This window comes from Danio rerio, chromosome 23 (genome assembly GCF_052040795.2).
Source record: "Danio rerio strain M-AB ecotype USA chromosome 23, GRCz13ab, whole genome shotgun sequence".
In the NCBI taxonomy this organism is placed as follows: domain Eukaryota; kingdom Metazoa; phylum Chordata; class Actinopteri; order Cypriniformes; family Danionidae; genus Danio; species Danio rerio.
Window position 1 is genome coordinate 48,082,919 of NC_141043.1, and position 17,082 is coordinate 48,100,000.

At 39.2% G+C, this 17,082-nt stretch overlaps 2 protein-coding genes across 2 annotated transcripts in view; one reads left to right on the forward strand and one right to left on the reverse strand.

Annotated features, from left to right (window-relative positions):
• tfr2 (transferrin receptor 2) overlaps positions 1-17,082 on the reverse strand; it is a 1,009,002-nt gene that overhangs the window by 228,166 nt on the left and 763,754 nt on the right. The window lies entirely within an intron of this gene.
• Positions 1-17,082, forward strand: part of ephb4b (eph receptor B4b) — a 46,798-nt gene that overhangs the window by 13,725 nt on the left and 15,991 nt on the right. The window contains 5 exon segments of the mRNA NM_131417.1: positions 1,978-2,048; positions 5,088-5,369; positions 6,782-7,169; positions 10,903-11,058; positions 13,897-14,226. Coding sequence (NP_571492.1) covers positions 1,978-2,048; positions 5,088-5,369; positions 6,782-7,169; positions 10,903-11,058; positions 13,897-14,226 — 1,227 coding nt within the window.

A 17,082-nucleotide genomic window follows, 5' to 3' on the forward strand; every position in this document is an offset into this window, starting at 1 on the left:
GGTGTCACGATCCTCCAAATCCTCGATTCGATTACACTTTCGATTCTAAAGTCACGGTTTGATTTTCGATTAAAGAAAAAAAATGTAACAAAATCATAAACAAATCATACAGTAAATGAATAATAAGTTACACACATAATTACCACCTGTCAATCACTTTTTCTGCGGGACTCGTGAATAGGCAGTGATCTGTGTCTTTATAATGGCGTCGGTAAAAAAGGTGCACAACCAACAGGAACTAGCCAACAGTATCTGAGGTGTTTGCTAAAATGACCAAGTACAAGTGTGAAAGTTAAAGATTGAAGCAGTCTACTGACCCGCTGACTGCATGGACCCGCTGTCTCGAGCGCACGACAATGTGTGTGCGTCTCTGTGTGTCCCCGCCAGTGTGGATGTGGATCGTTGTCGTTATACAATGACATTTAAAAACTAAGACCTATTAATGTAAACAGGGCCTGAGTGTGTATTTTTCGCGAGCGGATTTGCAACGGGGGCGGGGCGGGGCGGAAGATCGCGATCCCTGCATTCGTCTAATGGCCCAACCCTAATGCTTGCAAACTGTATTTTTTTGGTGTGAACACAAATTTTGTCAACATAACTCACTGGAAATCCAAAGCACTTTCACACCAGCGACTTCATTGAAAGAGGAGAGGGTTTAAGCTCTGTCGATGGGTCTCCTGCGTCTGCAGTTCAACAAGCTCTTCAACAACCTTTTTTCTCCGCTTGGCAAGCCAAGCTGACGTGACATGGGGGCTTGGCAAGGTTATAATAGTTTTGGATTTTTCAATAGTTTTAGTTTCTATTTCGTTTTGACTTTTTGTTTTCAAATTCAGTTAGTTTTAATTAGTTTTTAGAGGCAGATTTACTAGTTTTTATTAGTTTCTATATTTAAAAAAATGTCTTAGCTTTAGTTTACTTTTTATTAGTTTTAGTATTAGTTTCAGTTTTTTTTCTTCTAAATAAGGATATTTGTTAGGTGCAAGATTCAAAATCAACAGAATAAATGTTTAATAAAAGCTCATACGTTTTTTAAAACATGTATTCAGAGAACACATAAACACTATCATCTATCACAACCATCTACCCATCCTCAAATTTAAATACAACAGCAAACTTTCATTCGCGATCGCGATACAGTAATAAAACCCATTATTGGGCACAAATGTGTTAAAGTAATAGTTTTAAGTGTCTGTATTTAATGCTGTCACCGTGCTGCTGTCATGTCCACTCGTTGTTTTTGTCGCGGGAGCAACAGCGAGGATGACTCGAGAAGAACGTCTCGATCTGGCCAGTGGCAGCAGGAGACTCTGAGATGCGAAAGGGTCAAACACAAACACCTGCAGCGCGGATTATATTTACATTTAAAAGGCTTACAGTAAGATTATGTATTAAATACAGTTGCAAATACGAAAACAGAGGTTTTTCTGATAATTTTTGTTAGTTTCAGTTAGTTTTGTATGTACACAATAAAGTTTCAGTTAGTTCTAGTTTTTTTTTAAACTCTCGTTTTTATTTTTATTTTAGTTAACGACAATTATTTAACATTTTAGTTTTTGTTTTTTCGTTCGTTTTCGTTAACTATAATAACCTTGGAGCTTGGCAGCATCGACGATTCCATTTTTTGATTCGATAATCGAAATTGACAATTTTAATCAAAATATTGATTTAAAATCGAAATCGTGACACCCTTACTAAATATAATTAATTATGTTGTTATTTGAGGGTTTGAACATGAACAGAGACTACAGTAAGTGATTATAGAGGGTTTGGTTTCTGTTCTGGTGCTGTGGGCTCGTGTTTAAATGTTGTAATAGTTGTGTTAAATGTTGTGTATGTGATGCTGTCCACTCATCATCAGGTTGATGAATGCGCATCGTTTGTAAACAGTGAGTATAGATGATGAGATTCTGATGTTGGTTTACTTTACTGTAGTAGATGATGTAAACGTGTGTGTCTCTGTGTGTGTTTGTTTCTCAGAGGTCCTGATGAACACCAAGCTGGAAACATCAGACCTGAGATGGACCATCTACCCCAGCGGTGACCCCGAGGTGACACACACACACACACACACATAAATCCCACACTTAATCCACACACACTTATACATCACAAGTAAGAGTGTGTGTGTGTGTGTGTGTATATACGCACAAACACACACTCAGATACTCATATGCACACACTTGCACTCATACACACGCACACACTTGTGTACACACATACTATTAGACACTTTCTCACACACACACACACACCAACACACACACACTTAGATACTCATATGCACACACTCATACACATGCACACAGTTATATACACACATACTAATAGACACACACTCACACTCTCTCTCACACATACACACAAATACACTCACTGACACAGATACACACAATTCTTTCACACACAAACACACACACACACACACACACATTCAGCAATTTTTCTTTAGCTTAGCCCCTTTATTAATCAGGGGTCGCCACAAACTGCCAACTATTCCAGCATATGTTTTATGCAGTGTATGCCCTTCCAGCTGCAACCCAGTACTGGGAGTCACCCATACACACTAATTCTCATACACCACAAACAATTTAGTTCATCAATTCGTAGCGCATGTGTTTGGACTGAGGGGAAAACCGGAGCACCCAGAGGAAACCCACGCCAACACATGGAGAACATGCAAACTCCACACAGAAACACCAACTGACCCAGCCGGGACTCGAACCAGAAACCTTCTTGCTGTGAGGCCACAGTGCTAACCACTGAGTCACCATATCACCACACACACACACATATATATATGTTACACTCACTTATACACACACACACACACACACACACACACAAGCACGCCAGCATGAAGTCAGCATGAAGCACCACTGACCACACACCAAAGATTTTGCTGTAAAAATTAAAACACACACTAACATTAATTCACCCGCTAACACAAAAAGAACGGCTTCATAGTATCTGGATTATACTAAATCCACACAGACAGAACCGGCCAGGATGAGTTATGATTGTTCATCTGTGTGCTGGTGCTGTTCAGGGTTTGGAGGTATTTGAATCCCAATTAAATTACTGGGTAAAGCAGAATTTAACCTAATTACTGAGCACAAACTTAGGAATCTGGGACTGAAACACACATCAGCCTCGTCTACAGGAATATTCCCAAACACACACACACACACACACACGCACACACATACACACACACACACACACACACACACACACACACATACACACACACGAGCCAGACATGCAGTGGAAAATGAAGGGTTTTATCCGTGAAGAACCGATTGAATGATGAACCATAATTGATGATGCCATTCTGTATGACGCACATTCTGGTCAGCTTTGAGTGGATCCCAGAGTATTTTAGGGGTTTTTTGATGCACGATTTTGAATTTGATTTGAAAAAAAATTCTAATACACGCATAAAAAAGAAAAACAAAATTTTTGTACTCACCAAATTGGCAGAATATTATGCTTGTTTTCAGGAAAAACTCGCTTCATTTTGGCATATTGATTCTTAAAACAAGACAGTATGTTATACTTTGAAAACTCTTGTTAATTTAGGAATTTTTTTATTATTTAGAGTCAGAAAAAAGACAAAAAATTACAAAAAAATTGTTTTTTTGGCTGTGTTGAGTTTAACTGTATTCCTGATCTGTTCCTGATTCCTGTATAGATTCTCTAATGCAGAGGTTTTCTAAGTGTGAGGCGCGCCTCCCCAGGGGGGCGCCAGAGCATGTCAGGGGAGGCGCGGGAAAAAAATATTATATAATAAAAATATAATTATTAAGTTTAATTATTATATGTATTTTTCAGCCTGATCTCACAAGAAAACGTAAGTATTTTACGTTTTGGCAGTTTAGTGGCTAATTCGTACGAATTCAGTCGTAAGAAAATGTACGATTTTAAAAAGGAGGCGTGGCACCTAACCCCACCCCTAAACCCAACCGTCATTGGGGGATACGCAAATCGTACTAAAATGTACGAATTAGATCGTACGAATTTGTACGAATTAGCCATTAAATGAAAAAGTTACGAATTGCCGTGAGATTGTGTTGGTATTTTTTATTATTTTTAAACGTTTTAATTAAACAAAGCTAAAAAAAATAATAAGTCAAAAATAAGAAAACCTTTTTTTTACCCAGAAGGCCATAGCTGTGAATTCGCTTCTGTTTGGCAAGCCCGCCAATACAGGTATATGCCTGCTAATCATGCTGCTAATACAATTGATCGGTTTCTGAGACCCCCCCCCCCCCCCCTTATTTGAGTTTAGGATTTACGTGGACTGTACCAGCTGATTAACCACGACCTTTATGTGTGGTTTGTCAAGATATTTTGGCTAATGACAGCATGAGACCCGCTAAACTTCGGCGACACCTTGAAACCAAGTATAATGAGGTAGCAGGAAAACCTCCAGAATTTTTTGTGTGTGTGTGTGCGTGCGTGCGTGCGTGCGTGCGTGCGTGCGTGCATGCGTGCGTGTGTGTGTGCGTGCGTGTTTGGGAGGAGGGGGTCGCCAATGGATAAGTTGTGTCAAAAGGGAGCCCCACTATCTTAGACTTTGAAAACCCTGCTCTAATGTGAAACAAGACAAACCCAGTTTATTGTATTCATTCATTCATTCGTTCATTCTGCTTCAGCTTAGCCCCTCATTTATCAGGGGACGCCACTGCGGAATGAACTGCCAACTTATCCAGCATATGTTTTACACAGCGAATGCCCTTCCCGGGCAACCCAGTACTGGGAAACATACACACTCATTCACCCACACACTCATACACTATGGCCAGTTTAGTTAATCAATCCCTCTATAGCGCATGTGTTTGGACTGTGGGGGAAATCGGAGCACCCGTAGGAAACCCACATCAACAAGGGGAGAACATGCAAACTCCACACAGAAATGCCAACTGACCCAGCCGGGACTCAAACCAGTGACCTTCTTACTGTGAGGCCACAGTGCTGACCACTGAGCCATCTTGCTGGCCGGTGTATGATAATGTAAAAAATCTGCATGGTCTCAGTTAGCCCAGAAACGAGCTTCATGGTAACTCTTGATTTCTGTGTTGTGTCAGTGGGAGGAGATGAGTGGTCTGGATGAAGAGGGCAACAGCGTCCGCACCTTCCAAGTTTGCCCGATGGACAGTTCTGTGAGCCACTGGCTGCGCACACGCTTTATCCCCCGCCACGGCGCGTCTCAGGTGTACGTGGAGATCCGCTTCACCATGATGGAATGTTCCGCCATGCCGGCCAGCTTCCGCACCTGCAAGGAGACCTTTAACCTTTACTACTATCAGAGCGACGAGGACACGGCCAGTGCCACACACCCCGCCTGGATGGAGAACCCCTACAGCAAGGTACACACACACACACACTCACATGCAGGATAAATGGAGCTGTTGTGTCCCAAAAGAAAGAAGCAATTCTGAACCACCTGAAATGAGTCATCAGGAATTCCGGCTCGACTTCCTGTGCAAAGCTATGTGGGTTTGTAACACTTTATTTTGATAGTGCACTTTAGAGGAGGTCTGCATAATGTATATCAGGGCAAGAAATTAACCTTTTTTCTTGGTTGCACCGGTGCTCCTAACTTCAAAAATTTAGCACTGTTACTACACGTTTTATATTAACAGATTCTATTGTGCAGGGTGGGTCATTTATATGGATACACCTTAATAAAATGGGAATGGTTGGTGATATTAACATCCTGTTTGTGGCACATTAGTATATGTGAGGGGCAAAATTTTCAAGATGGGGGGTGACCATGGTGGCCATTTTGAAGTCGGCCATCTTGGATCCAACTTTTGTTTTTTCAATCGGAAGAGGGTCATAGATAAAATATCGGGCGCATATGTGACCAAACAGTCGCAATTTCGAGCCTTGAAACCAATAATTCCAATAAATAGGTGCATATTCTGACTATTGTTGTTTACAGTTAGATCAAAATATAGTGTTTATCCACATTTGCAAGTCTCTCCATAGTCTCACTGTTTTGACCCTCAAACCCTGCAGTTGTAGGTGAGGCTGGAGGAGTTTGGTTCATGTGTTGACATGTTGAGGAAATGCAGTTTTCTGCTGGATTGATACGGTAAAACTGACATCATCATCGCTCTTCATTCCATTGTTTACAAGTGCTGAAGAAGAGCCAAACATTCAGACATGATAGAGGATGTTTGGTTTGGCTTAAGAATCAGAACGATCGCAGCAAGACTGTAGATCTGACCAATCAGAGCGGAGCAGGTCTTTTAGAAAGGCGGGGTTTAGAGAGACTGAAAGTTATAGTGTTTGTGGAACCTGCTGTTCATGTAAACTAAACCTATGAAAACTGAATGAGCAAAGTTTAAGATAATAGACTGAGGCCACTTTAATTTAGTTTTAGTTGATATTTACCTCTAATACTTGTTCTTCTGGAGAAAGTCTTATTGGTTTAATTTGGGCTAGAATAAAAGCAGTTTTTAATAGTTTCAAAGCCATTTTAAGGTCAATATTATTAGCCCCCTTAAGCAATATTAGTTTTTGGATTGTCTCCAGAACAAATCTCTGTTATACAATGACTTGCCTAATTACCATAACTTTACCCTAATTACCCTAGTGAAGCGTTTAAATGCCACTTTAAGCTGAATACTAGTGTGCTGAAGAATATCTAGTCTAATATTATGTGCTGTCATCTTGACAAAGATGAAATAAATCAGTGATTAGAGATGAGTTAGTAAACTGTTATGATTAGAAATGTGAATAAATACTGAGAGTAAATGTTGTTGTCCTGCAGGTGGACACAGTTGCTGCTGACTTCCTGTTGCGTCGCGGCGGAGAGAGGAAGTCCAATGTGAAGACGGTGCGTGTGGGTCCGCTGTCAAAGAAAGGCTTCTACCTGGCGTTTCAGACTCAGGGCGCGTGCATGGCTCTGCTGTCCGTCAGGGTTTTCTTCAAGAAGTGTCCTGCCGTCTCCCGCGCCTTCTCCTCCTTCCCGGAGACGCTCCCTCACTCGCTGGTGCAGCAGGCGGAGGGTGTGTGCGTGGATAACTCCGCCCCCACTGGACAGAGCACAGCTCCACCCACTATGTTCTGTGGGGAGGACGGTCAGTGGGTGGGGCCTCCGTCGTCTACATGTGCTTGTAAACCAGGATACGAACCTGTCGACTCTGACCGCTGCAGGGGTAAGTAACGCATATGAGGTTACGTGTGTATGATGCATGTGATGCAAAATAAGTCTCTGATGTGGCTAGAGTGTGTGTGTGTGTGTGTGTGTGTGTGTGTGTGTGTGAAGTTTCTAAATATGTTATATAACTCTCTGAAACTGACCCTTTCAGGATTTGATCTTAACTGTGGTGTTTTGGTGACTGTCGCTTTAAATTCAAATGAGATTGGGCTCTTTTCAGAAGAGAGCGGAGCTACAAATGCCTGTGTATCAGCATAGTGGCAGATTCAAAAGCAGGATTAAAGTTATCTGTGTGAAAAAGTGTGTGAGAAGGCTTTGGAGTAGACTATGGAGTAGAGGTCTGCACAGGATTGATTTTTTCGACCTGCTCATGCAAGGTTTTATTTCGCACCTGACTGCTCCCGCTGTATATTCAGTCTTTGTTCACCCGCTGCCCGCTTAAAATCATTTTCTACCCGCCCTGAAAATTTAGACCAGTTTCCAAAATCTCAGTTTAAATCGGGCACTACCAAGAGAGAGAGATAACAGATAACACTGCGCAGTGGGTAGCATGTCGCCTCACAGCAAGAAGGTCGCTGGTTCGAGTCCTGGCTGGGTCAGTTGGCATTTCTGTGTGGAGTTTGCATGTTCTCCCAATGTTGGCGTGAGTTTCCTCCGGTTGCTCCGGCGTCCCCCACAGTCCAAACACATGGAGAGGGTGCTCGCTGCAGAGCCATTTGAGGAGAGCTGAGCTCCAGCGAGGGGGAGCATGAGCTGTCGCTCCTCCTCCTGTAAGCTGTTTTAATGCGTACACCAACCCCACCCCTAACCCCACCCCCAGTGACATCACTCATAGAAGAAGTGCAAAAAAGGTGGAACTCAAGCTTAAGCTCCCCCTCGCTGGAGCTCAGCTCTCCTCAAATGGCTCTGCAGCGAGCACCACTTGAACACATGTGGTTTAGGTGAATTAAATAAGCTAAATTATCCATTATGAATTTGAGTGTATGGGTGTTTCCCAGTGATGGGTTGCAGCTGGAAGGGCATTCGCTGCGTAAAACATATGCTGGATAAGTTGGCGGTTCATACCACTGTGGTGACCCCAGATTAATAACTAAGCCGAAAAGAAAATGAATGTATGATTATTTAAACTCGAGTTAAATGCTAACGGTCTAATCCAAATCAATGATCTATGCTAAGCTAAGCTAACAGTGCTCCTGCCAGACCCAAAGATCATCTAAATGAAGTCAATAATTGTAAAACCCAACCGTTTAACTCTTGGTGAGCTGTAAGATGAGACTATTTCCAGAGTAAGTGTAGTGTTCCTTTAATAGAGAGACTCCTCTTTTCTTTGGCGTCTGAGCTGTAGGTGTTAATTGTGCGTGTGTGTCGTGACTAATAGAGTGTGTTAATGAGCCGTGAGCATACACAGTCACAGCTCTATATGTGTGTGTGTGTGTGTGTGTGTGTGTGTGTGTCTCTGCTGTGTGGTGATGAGAAAAGCGAGCGTTGTGGACCGGCGTTCAATCTAAAGCAGCTGTGTTTATACTCGCAGAGCTGATGTTTTTAATAGAGCTTGATGAAATGCTCTTTTAATGAACAGGAATTGGTTGGTGGGGTGTGGCTGAGGATTATGGGTAACGTGATCCGTCTCAGGAGGAACGCGATCATCTGCTGGCGTTTTATTCCACAGCGGTTACAGATATTTCCCACGTCTTATCGTCCTCATTCATTGATTCATAAACGCGCCGGTTTACTGATAGAGCGTGAGTCATTACCGGGACTCATGGGTAACGTCTCTTCCTTCAGGTGCACTCTGGGTAATCATCTGACTCCTACAATAACAGACATGCAGTGTGTTTTACTGTATAGCTGGTGCTGAAGAGAAACATGTGTGAGAATCAGACTCTCTAATGATGACCGCTGATGAGTTATTTATTTATTTAGTCACTTATGAAGATCTGTACACACACACACACACACACACATACGTACACAAATAACATACACACGCGTACAAAAACAAATGTACACAAATATACAAACACTTCCACATACACAGAGACACTCACTCATACACAGACACACACTAAACATACACACACTAAACATACACACACACATTTAACACAAAATTAACACACACACACACACACACACACACACTAAACACACAGAAAACATTTACACGTACAAAAATAAATACACACACTTCCACATACACAGAGACACTCACTCATACACAGACACACACTAAACATACACACACACATTTAACACAACAAACATACACACACATTTAACACACAAAATTAACACACAAATAACACACACACACACACTAAACACACAGAAAACATTCACACGTACAAAAATAAATACACACACTTCCACATACACAGAGACACTCACTCATACACAGACACACAGACAGACACACACACACACACACACACACACACACACACACACATTTAACACACAAAATTATCACACAAATAACACACACACACACACACTAAACACTCAGAAAACATTCACACATACAAAAGTAAATACACACACAAACAGACACACACACATTTAACACTCAAATAATATACACATGCATACAAACACATGCGTACACACAAATACACACACTTCCACATACACACATTTAGTGCACAATATATACACACACATGTACAAAACTAAATGCACACACACACACACACACGCACACACATATAACACACATATAACACACAAATAATACACACACATACAAAACTAAATCCACACACAAACACACACTTCCACATACGCGGAGACACACACACACACACACACACACACATTTAACACACAAATAATATACACACACGTACAAAAATAAATGCACACACAAACACATACACTTACACACATTTAACACAAATAATACACACACTAAACACACACACACACTTAACACGCAAATAATAAACACACATACAAAAATAAATGTACACACAAACAAATACACACACATACACAGAGACACACATATACACACACTAAACACACACACATGCATAATATACACACACATACAAAAATAACTACACACAAGTACACACACTTTTACACACAAACACACACACACACAAACACTTCCACATACACACTCACACACACACACACTTAAACATACATTTAACACACAAATAATATACACACACATACAAAAATAAATACACACACACAAACAAATACACATACTTACACATACACAGAGACACTCTCTCTCACACACACATACACACATCCATAAATAATACACACAAACACAAAATACACACATTTACACATAGAACCACATACGTAGACTCACACACACATTTAACAAACTTAACAGACACACATACCGCAGCAGGTGGCTGAATTTGTTTGCACTAATTGGTCTTTGTGTCGGCCTTCCCTTTGTGTGTGTGTGTGTGTGTGTGTGTTTGTGTGTGTGTGTGTGTGTGCGTGTCTGACTCTATTATTTGAATACAACAGGCGGGTCATTGAGGGCCTGAGAGCAGATTGAATGTGTTTAACCAACACCAACCCCCAAACACACACACACACACACACACACACACACACACACACACACACACACACACACACACACACACGTGCATCTGATGTGGAGGTTTAATTGATGACTTTCTTTAATGTTTCTGTGTTATGGAGCTGTAATAAGCATGATGTATTGACGTATTGTGTGTGTGTGTCGTCATTCACAGCGTGTGGATTGGGCCAGTATAAAGCATCTGTCGGAGGGAGCTTGTGTCGTGTGTGTCCAGACAACAGTAACACACACTCCGCTGGATCCAGTCTGTGTGTGTGTCGTCCAGGATACCACCGAGCCACCAGTGACCTTCCGGATTCAGCCTGCACCAGTAAGACACACACACACACACACACACACTGATGGTGTTGCTTTAATAGGCCCCGTTTACGCCTGGTATTAGGGTGTGTTTTTGTTCATCTGTTTTACTAAACTAAAAAATAAAACAGAAATACAGTGCTAAAATGATGTAAATAAAATCAAATCTCACTCCAGGGAGACCGCGGGGATGTTCTAAACTTACCGTTAACAAAAATAAAGACAAAGATGTGTGTTGACAACCTTTATTTACAAGACTAAGACGTAACGAAGATTTGTCGACATGCACATCATTTTCTACCAACAGTGTCTACATCAGCATGCGTTATTGTTAACGGAAAAAATGAAATGAATAGAAAATATAATGAATAAAAAAACGAACCAACATTATTATCCGCTGAACTGGTGTTTGATCATTAGATGTCAAGTTACTGTTTTTTAAAATCATCAAGGCAACAAACATTTTTCGTTCCTAATTTTTGTGTTAACGCTAGTAAGTTTAGAACAGTCTCTATAGAGTTTGACAACTCTATAGAACTGTATTCTGTTTCCATAGCGACGCATAAAACTTCAATTAATGTTGGTGTTCACAACAAATGCGTAGAGAAAATGTGCATCCACTTCCTTGCCCTAGATTACTCGGCAGATGTTTTTGCCCCACACAAACTTTCTCGCTCGGTTAGAATATTTAGAACTTGCGCAGAACAAGTGATTGTGAGTAAACACTGCAGATTTCACAACATTCACACCATTAGGTGGAAATTCGCCTCTATTCATATGTTTGCGTGAAAGTATACTTTGTGTATAATAATTGTGTATAAACAATGGCAGTTACATTCAAAATTCAAAGCGATAAAATAGAATGTTCACTTTACCGGTAAAAGAAATGTTTTTAATAATTGTCATTTTTTTTGGCCATAATAATTATGATATTTTTCCATATTTACTAGTCTTACTTAGTTACTAGATGAATACTCAAGTTCGAAAGTTGAAATTCTGACAGTTATTTGGCAGTTACATTCGAAATTCAAAGCGATAAAATACAATGTTCACTTTACCGGTTAAGGAAATATTTTTAATAATTGACACATTGACTAGACAATTTTCACCAAAATATTTTGATATTTTTTTCATATTAACTAGCCCTACTTGGTACCAGATGAATATTTAAATTCCCGGTTAATTACCGGTTAAAGAAATATTTTTAATAATTGTTGGAATTGTAACCAGAATTTTTGTGATATTTTTTCATATTTACTAGCCCTATTTAGTTACCAGGTGAATACTTAAATTTGAAATTCTGGCAGTTATTAGGCAGTTACACTCAAAATTTAAAGCGATTTAAAATAAAAAATGTGTTGACTTTATACTGAATACAGAAATATTTTTAATAATTGTCATTACAATTTTCGCCGAAATAATTCTGATATTTTTACATATTTACTAGCCCTACTTAGTTAACAGGTAAATGCTTAAATTTGAAATTCTGGCAGTTATTTGGCTGTTACATTCAAAATTTAAAGCAATTTAAAAGAAAAAAAAGTTGACTTTACCGGTTAAAGAAATATTTTTAATAGTTGTCATTGCAGTTTTCGCCAGAATAATTCTGATATTTTTCCATATTGACTAACCCTACTTAGTACAAGGTAAATACTTAAATTTGAAGTTTGAAATTCTTGCAGTTATTAGGCAGTTACATTCAAAATATAAAGAGATTTTAAAAAATTAATAAATAAAATAAACATTCACTTTACCGGTTAAAGAAATATTTTTAATAATTGTCATTACAATTTGAAGTTGAAATTCTGCCAGTTATTTGGCAGTTACACTCAAAATATAAGCAATAATAAAATGTTCACTTTACCTGTTAAAGAAATATTATTCAATATTTATCGTTAACATTTTCGCCAGAATAATTCTGATTGTTTTCCATATTTACTAGCCTTAGTACTAGTTGAATACTTAAATTTGAAATTCTGGCAGTTATTTGGCAGTTACACTCAAAATTTAAACCGATTTAAAAAAAAACTTTTACTTTGCCAGTTAAACAAACATTTTTTATAATTCTCAAGAGAATTTTTGCCAGAATAATTGTAATATTTTTTTCAGATTGATTAGCCCAGATGAATATTTAAATTCGAAATGTAAAATTCAGGCAGTTATTTGGCAGTCACATTAAAAATTCAAAAAGCAGAATGTTTAATTACCAGTTAAATACATATTTTAAATAACTGTTGTTATAATTTCCACCAGAATAATTGTGATATTTTTCCATATTGACTTGCCCTACTTAGTACTACCAAAGTCCCTTTAAGGCAAGTCATTTCAGTCGACAGCCATTTTTGAAACGCCTCTTAGGCAGTATACTCAGACATCCTGTTTGAATGGGGAAACATCAAATTCTCCAAACTGTTTGCCAAGCTTACGATTAAATTTCATATTCGAAATCACCAATAAAATTAAACAACAATTGTCTCAAAACAAACACTAAAAACTGAACTACCCTGATCCAGTTGTTATGATCATTTATGTGAAGCTGCTTTGACAAAATCTACATTGTGAAAGCGCTGTACAAACAAAGCTGAATTGAATTGAATTGCTGCAAAATCTGCAGAAACTCACCTCTGGTCCAAACCCCTCTCTCGCAGAATCCTCAGTCTATAGTGATCACTGATTGGCTCCTGTACTTCATTCATTGGCTTCATTCGCTATATTGACGTTACAGTTTTCCACATTCAAAACTATAGAAGTGACTCATCTTGTTTATTCTATAGTCTTTGGTACTACTTAAGGTGTAAACTTGTACATAGGCTTGTGTATGTGCTCTCTGACCTTTGACCTGTCCCTACAGAACCGCCATCGGCTCCGCGTAGCATCATCTATCAGATCAATGATACGGTGGTCACCCTGGAGTGGTCGGAGCCGCTAGATCGCGGTGGACGTTCTGATCTCTCCTACAGTGTGGAGTGTATGCACTGCAGAGGCTCCCTATGCGTCCAGTGTGCAGACAGCATCACCTATAGGCCGGGTCAGATGGGCGTGTCCGGGAGGCGTGTCATCATCCGTGGACTCCTCCCACACACCACCTACACCTTCACTGTGCTGGCCCAGAACGGCGTCAGCGCTGTCAGTCACACAAGCCCCGCCTCCAGCTCCGTCAACATCACTACCAGCAGAGATGGTCAGTCACCATGATTACTAAGGGCTCTATTTTGATGGTCCATGCGCAGAGCGCAAAACGCAGGGCACAAACGCTTTCAGGGCATGTCAGAACGCATTTTTGCTAATTTAAGGGCGGGAAAATTTGCTTTGCGTCATGGCGCATGGGCTAAAAGGCTTGAGTTTATTCTCTTAATGAGTTATAGGTGTGTTTTGAGAATAAACCAATCAGAGCCTCATCTCACATTCCCTTTAAGAGCCAGCTGCGTCGCGCCATAAGTGCATTTTGACGTAAAGTAAGTTCACTTTAGCTTTTGCTCTCGTGGATAGGGAAACCTTTACGCACAGACATCCATTAGCCTATAAATAATTAATTTTGTTTGTTAAGCGCAAAGATTTGTTTCAAAACTATTTCTAAATTCCGTTCTAATTTCTAGCAAAAGAATAAATGAACAATAATAACAAAGTGTGCTCAAAATACTGAGTTATTTCCAAATACTAAGCTTGTTTTTAATAAAACAAATATAAATATGTATATAATAAATAATACTGCTAATAATAATAACATTATACAAAAGCAAATTGAATGAACTGAAAAAGCCTCCCGAGATAAAGAAAGTAAGGCAGTGGATTTTAAAAATATTCATGTAGGCTAGAAATTATTATGTTTTGTAATATTTTAATCCTTTATATTTATATCCTGTATATATCCTTATTATTTATATATATATATATATATATATATATATATATATATCCTTAAGATATTATATTTTTTTCATATGTAAAGATATTTGCGTATTGCTCTGCATCTTGTGTGTAGTGTGTAAAGCCTGGTTTATACTTCTGCGTCAAGTGACCGGCGTAACCCACGGCGCATGCAACATGCGTGGCTGTGCATTTATACTTCTGCGCGCTGTCTCTGTTGGTCTGCATTAACACTTCCGAAATGCTAGTTGGCAGTGAGGTGTAAATGTTCCTCTGTGTCGAGTTTCTTTGCTGCAATTTTGCTTTTCCTGAACACTTCCAGGATGTACAAATGGCTCAAACTCAACTCATTTTGAGGCAGGAACCGGCGGACGTGCAGCAACTTTAACTATGAGGTAAACACAAAACAAAACTTTCCATCCAGAGCTCCTTCACCGGACTCCACACTTGTAAACAATCGCTACATTGGGTTCGCACCATTCGCGCGGCTCTCGGTCCCGCCCCGACTCGTCAGTGCTACCAAGCCGACCAATCACAGAGCTGGCGCTACGCGCCGTTGCGACGTTTAATTACAATTTTTGAGAGGTGCACGACAGCGACGCCGACGCTGCGTTTGACGCAGAAGTATAAATCAGCCTTAAGCCAGGCGCACTTTGCGCCAGACAATAGACCGACTTTGTTCTGGTCTAAAGATCAGACTATTTACATTTTCTCAAAATAGCAACGCGCCAAAACACGCCTGCTTTTTTAGACCAGAACGCCTATGGGCGCACATTTTAGCGCTAATGCATTTGCTATTTAAACAGCGTAGCACAACGCCTCATAATGACCCTTGCGCCGAGCTAAAAGTAGCAAAAGAGTATTGCGCCACATTGCGCCGGGTGTATGATAGGGCCCTAAATGTTGCATTTGCATACATTCACAGTCGTTAATTAGAACATGAATTTTTAATAATCACAGTGCTTCATACTAAGGTTATTTAATAAACGAAAACTAAAAAAAAATACATTTTAAAAAAACATTTTCGTTAACAAAAAGCAAATAAATTATTCCTAATAAATGAAAACTAAACCTAAAAACGATTAAGAACTGTCACTAAAAACTAAATGAGATAAAATGGTAATTAGCAAAATAAAAAAATACAAACTTCAAAGTAAATAAGCACTCGTTCTGTAGATATGTATGTATATATAAATATATATATATATATATACACACACACACACACACACACACACACACACACACACACACACACACACACACACACACACACACACACACACACACACACAGGGCTTGACATTAACTTTTTTGATCACCAGCCACTGTGGCTAGTACTTTTTCAACATTACTAGCCACTCACCATTTTCACTAGCCACAATTTTGTTGTTGGGAAAATATATTTTATATGCCTAAATTTGACTTTGGCATGCAAAAATGACTTGATATAGATGTTGTGTTATGTCCACATGCCTCCTTGTTAATTTCAGTTTTTTGTGTGTCGTGTATGACCTTGCTCAATGACATTGCAATTAGTTTTATTTCACAGTTTAAATTCACTTTTTAGGCCTCAACACTAAGGATTTACCTCTTTTTTTCCCTCTGCCCACACCAAACTTATAATTTTCTTGCCACAATTTTTAAATATTGTGTAAAAACAGGCAACATATATATTTTTATTCAACAAAAATGTTCTTAAAAAGACAATAAAAAAATAATGTTACGTATCTAAAACTATACACAGTAGTCTGTCCAGGCTAAAGGTCCCAGATCACGGGTTAACTATAGATAAATAGAAAGTTGATCTCCTATTTAAGCAGTGTTATTGTAAAGGATGATAATTAAACCACATTAACAAAAATAACTGCAAGCAAAAGAAAACTGGTGAAAATATCCCGTTAATGTTAGGCAGATTAATAATCTTTTCAAAGAGTGGTTAAAGCTAAAAAGCAGGACTTTGGTTGCACGAGCACCGCTTTTTTGGATATTAAATTAAATGTAAAAACTGCTATGGTTAAATATCATTCTCCTCTTAAGGATTTTTTTTTCGGTTTGCTACAGAAAACAACACTGTTGACTGATGACTTGTCTGATTAATCTAGTAAGCCTTAAGTTAAAGTAAATAAAGTAAAGCTGAACTAGTACCTTGCTAAATAACTAGTAAAAC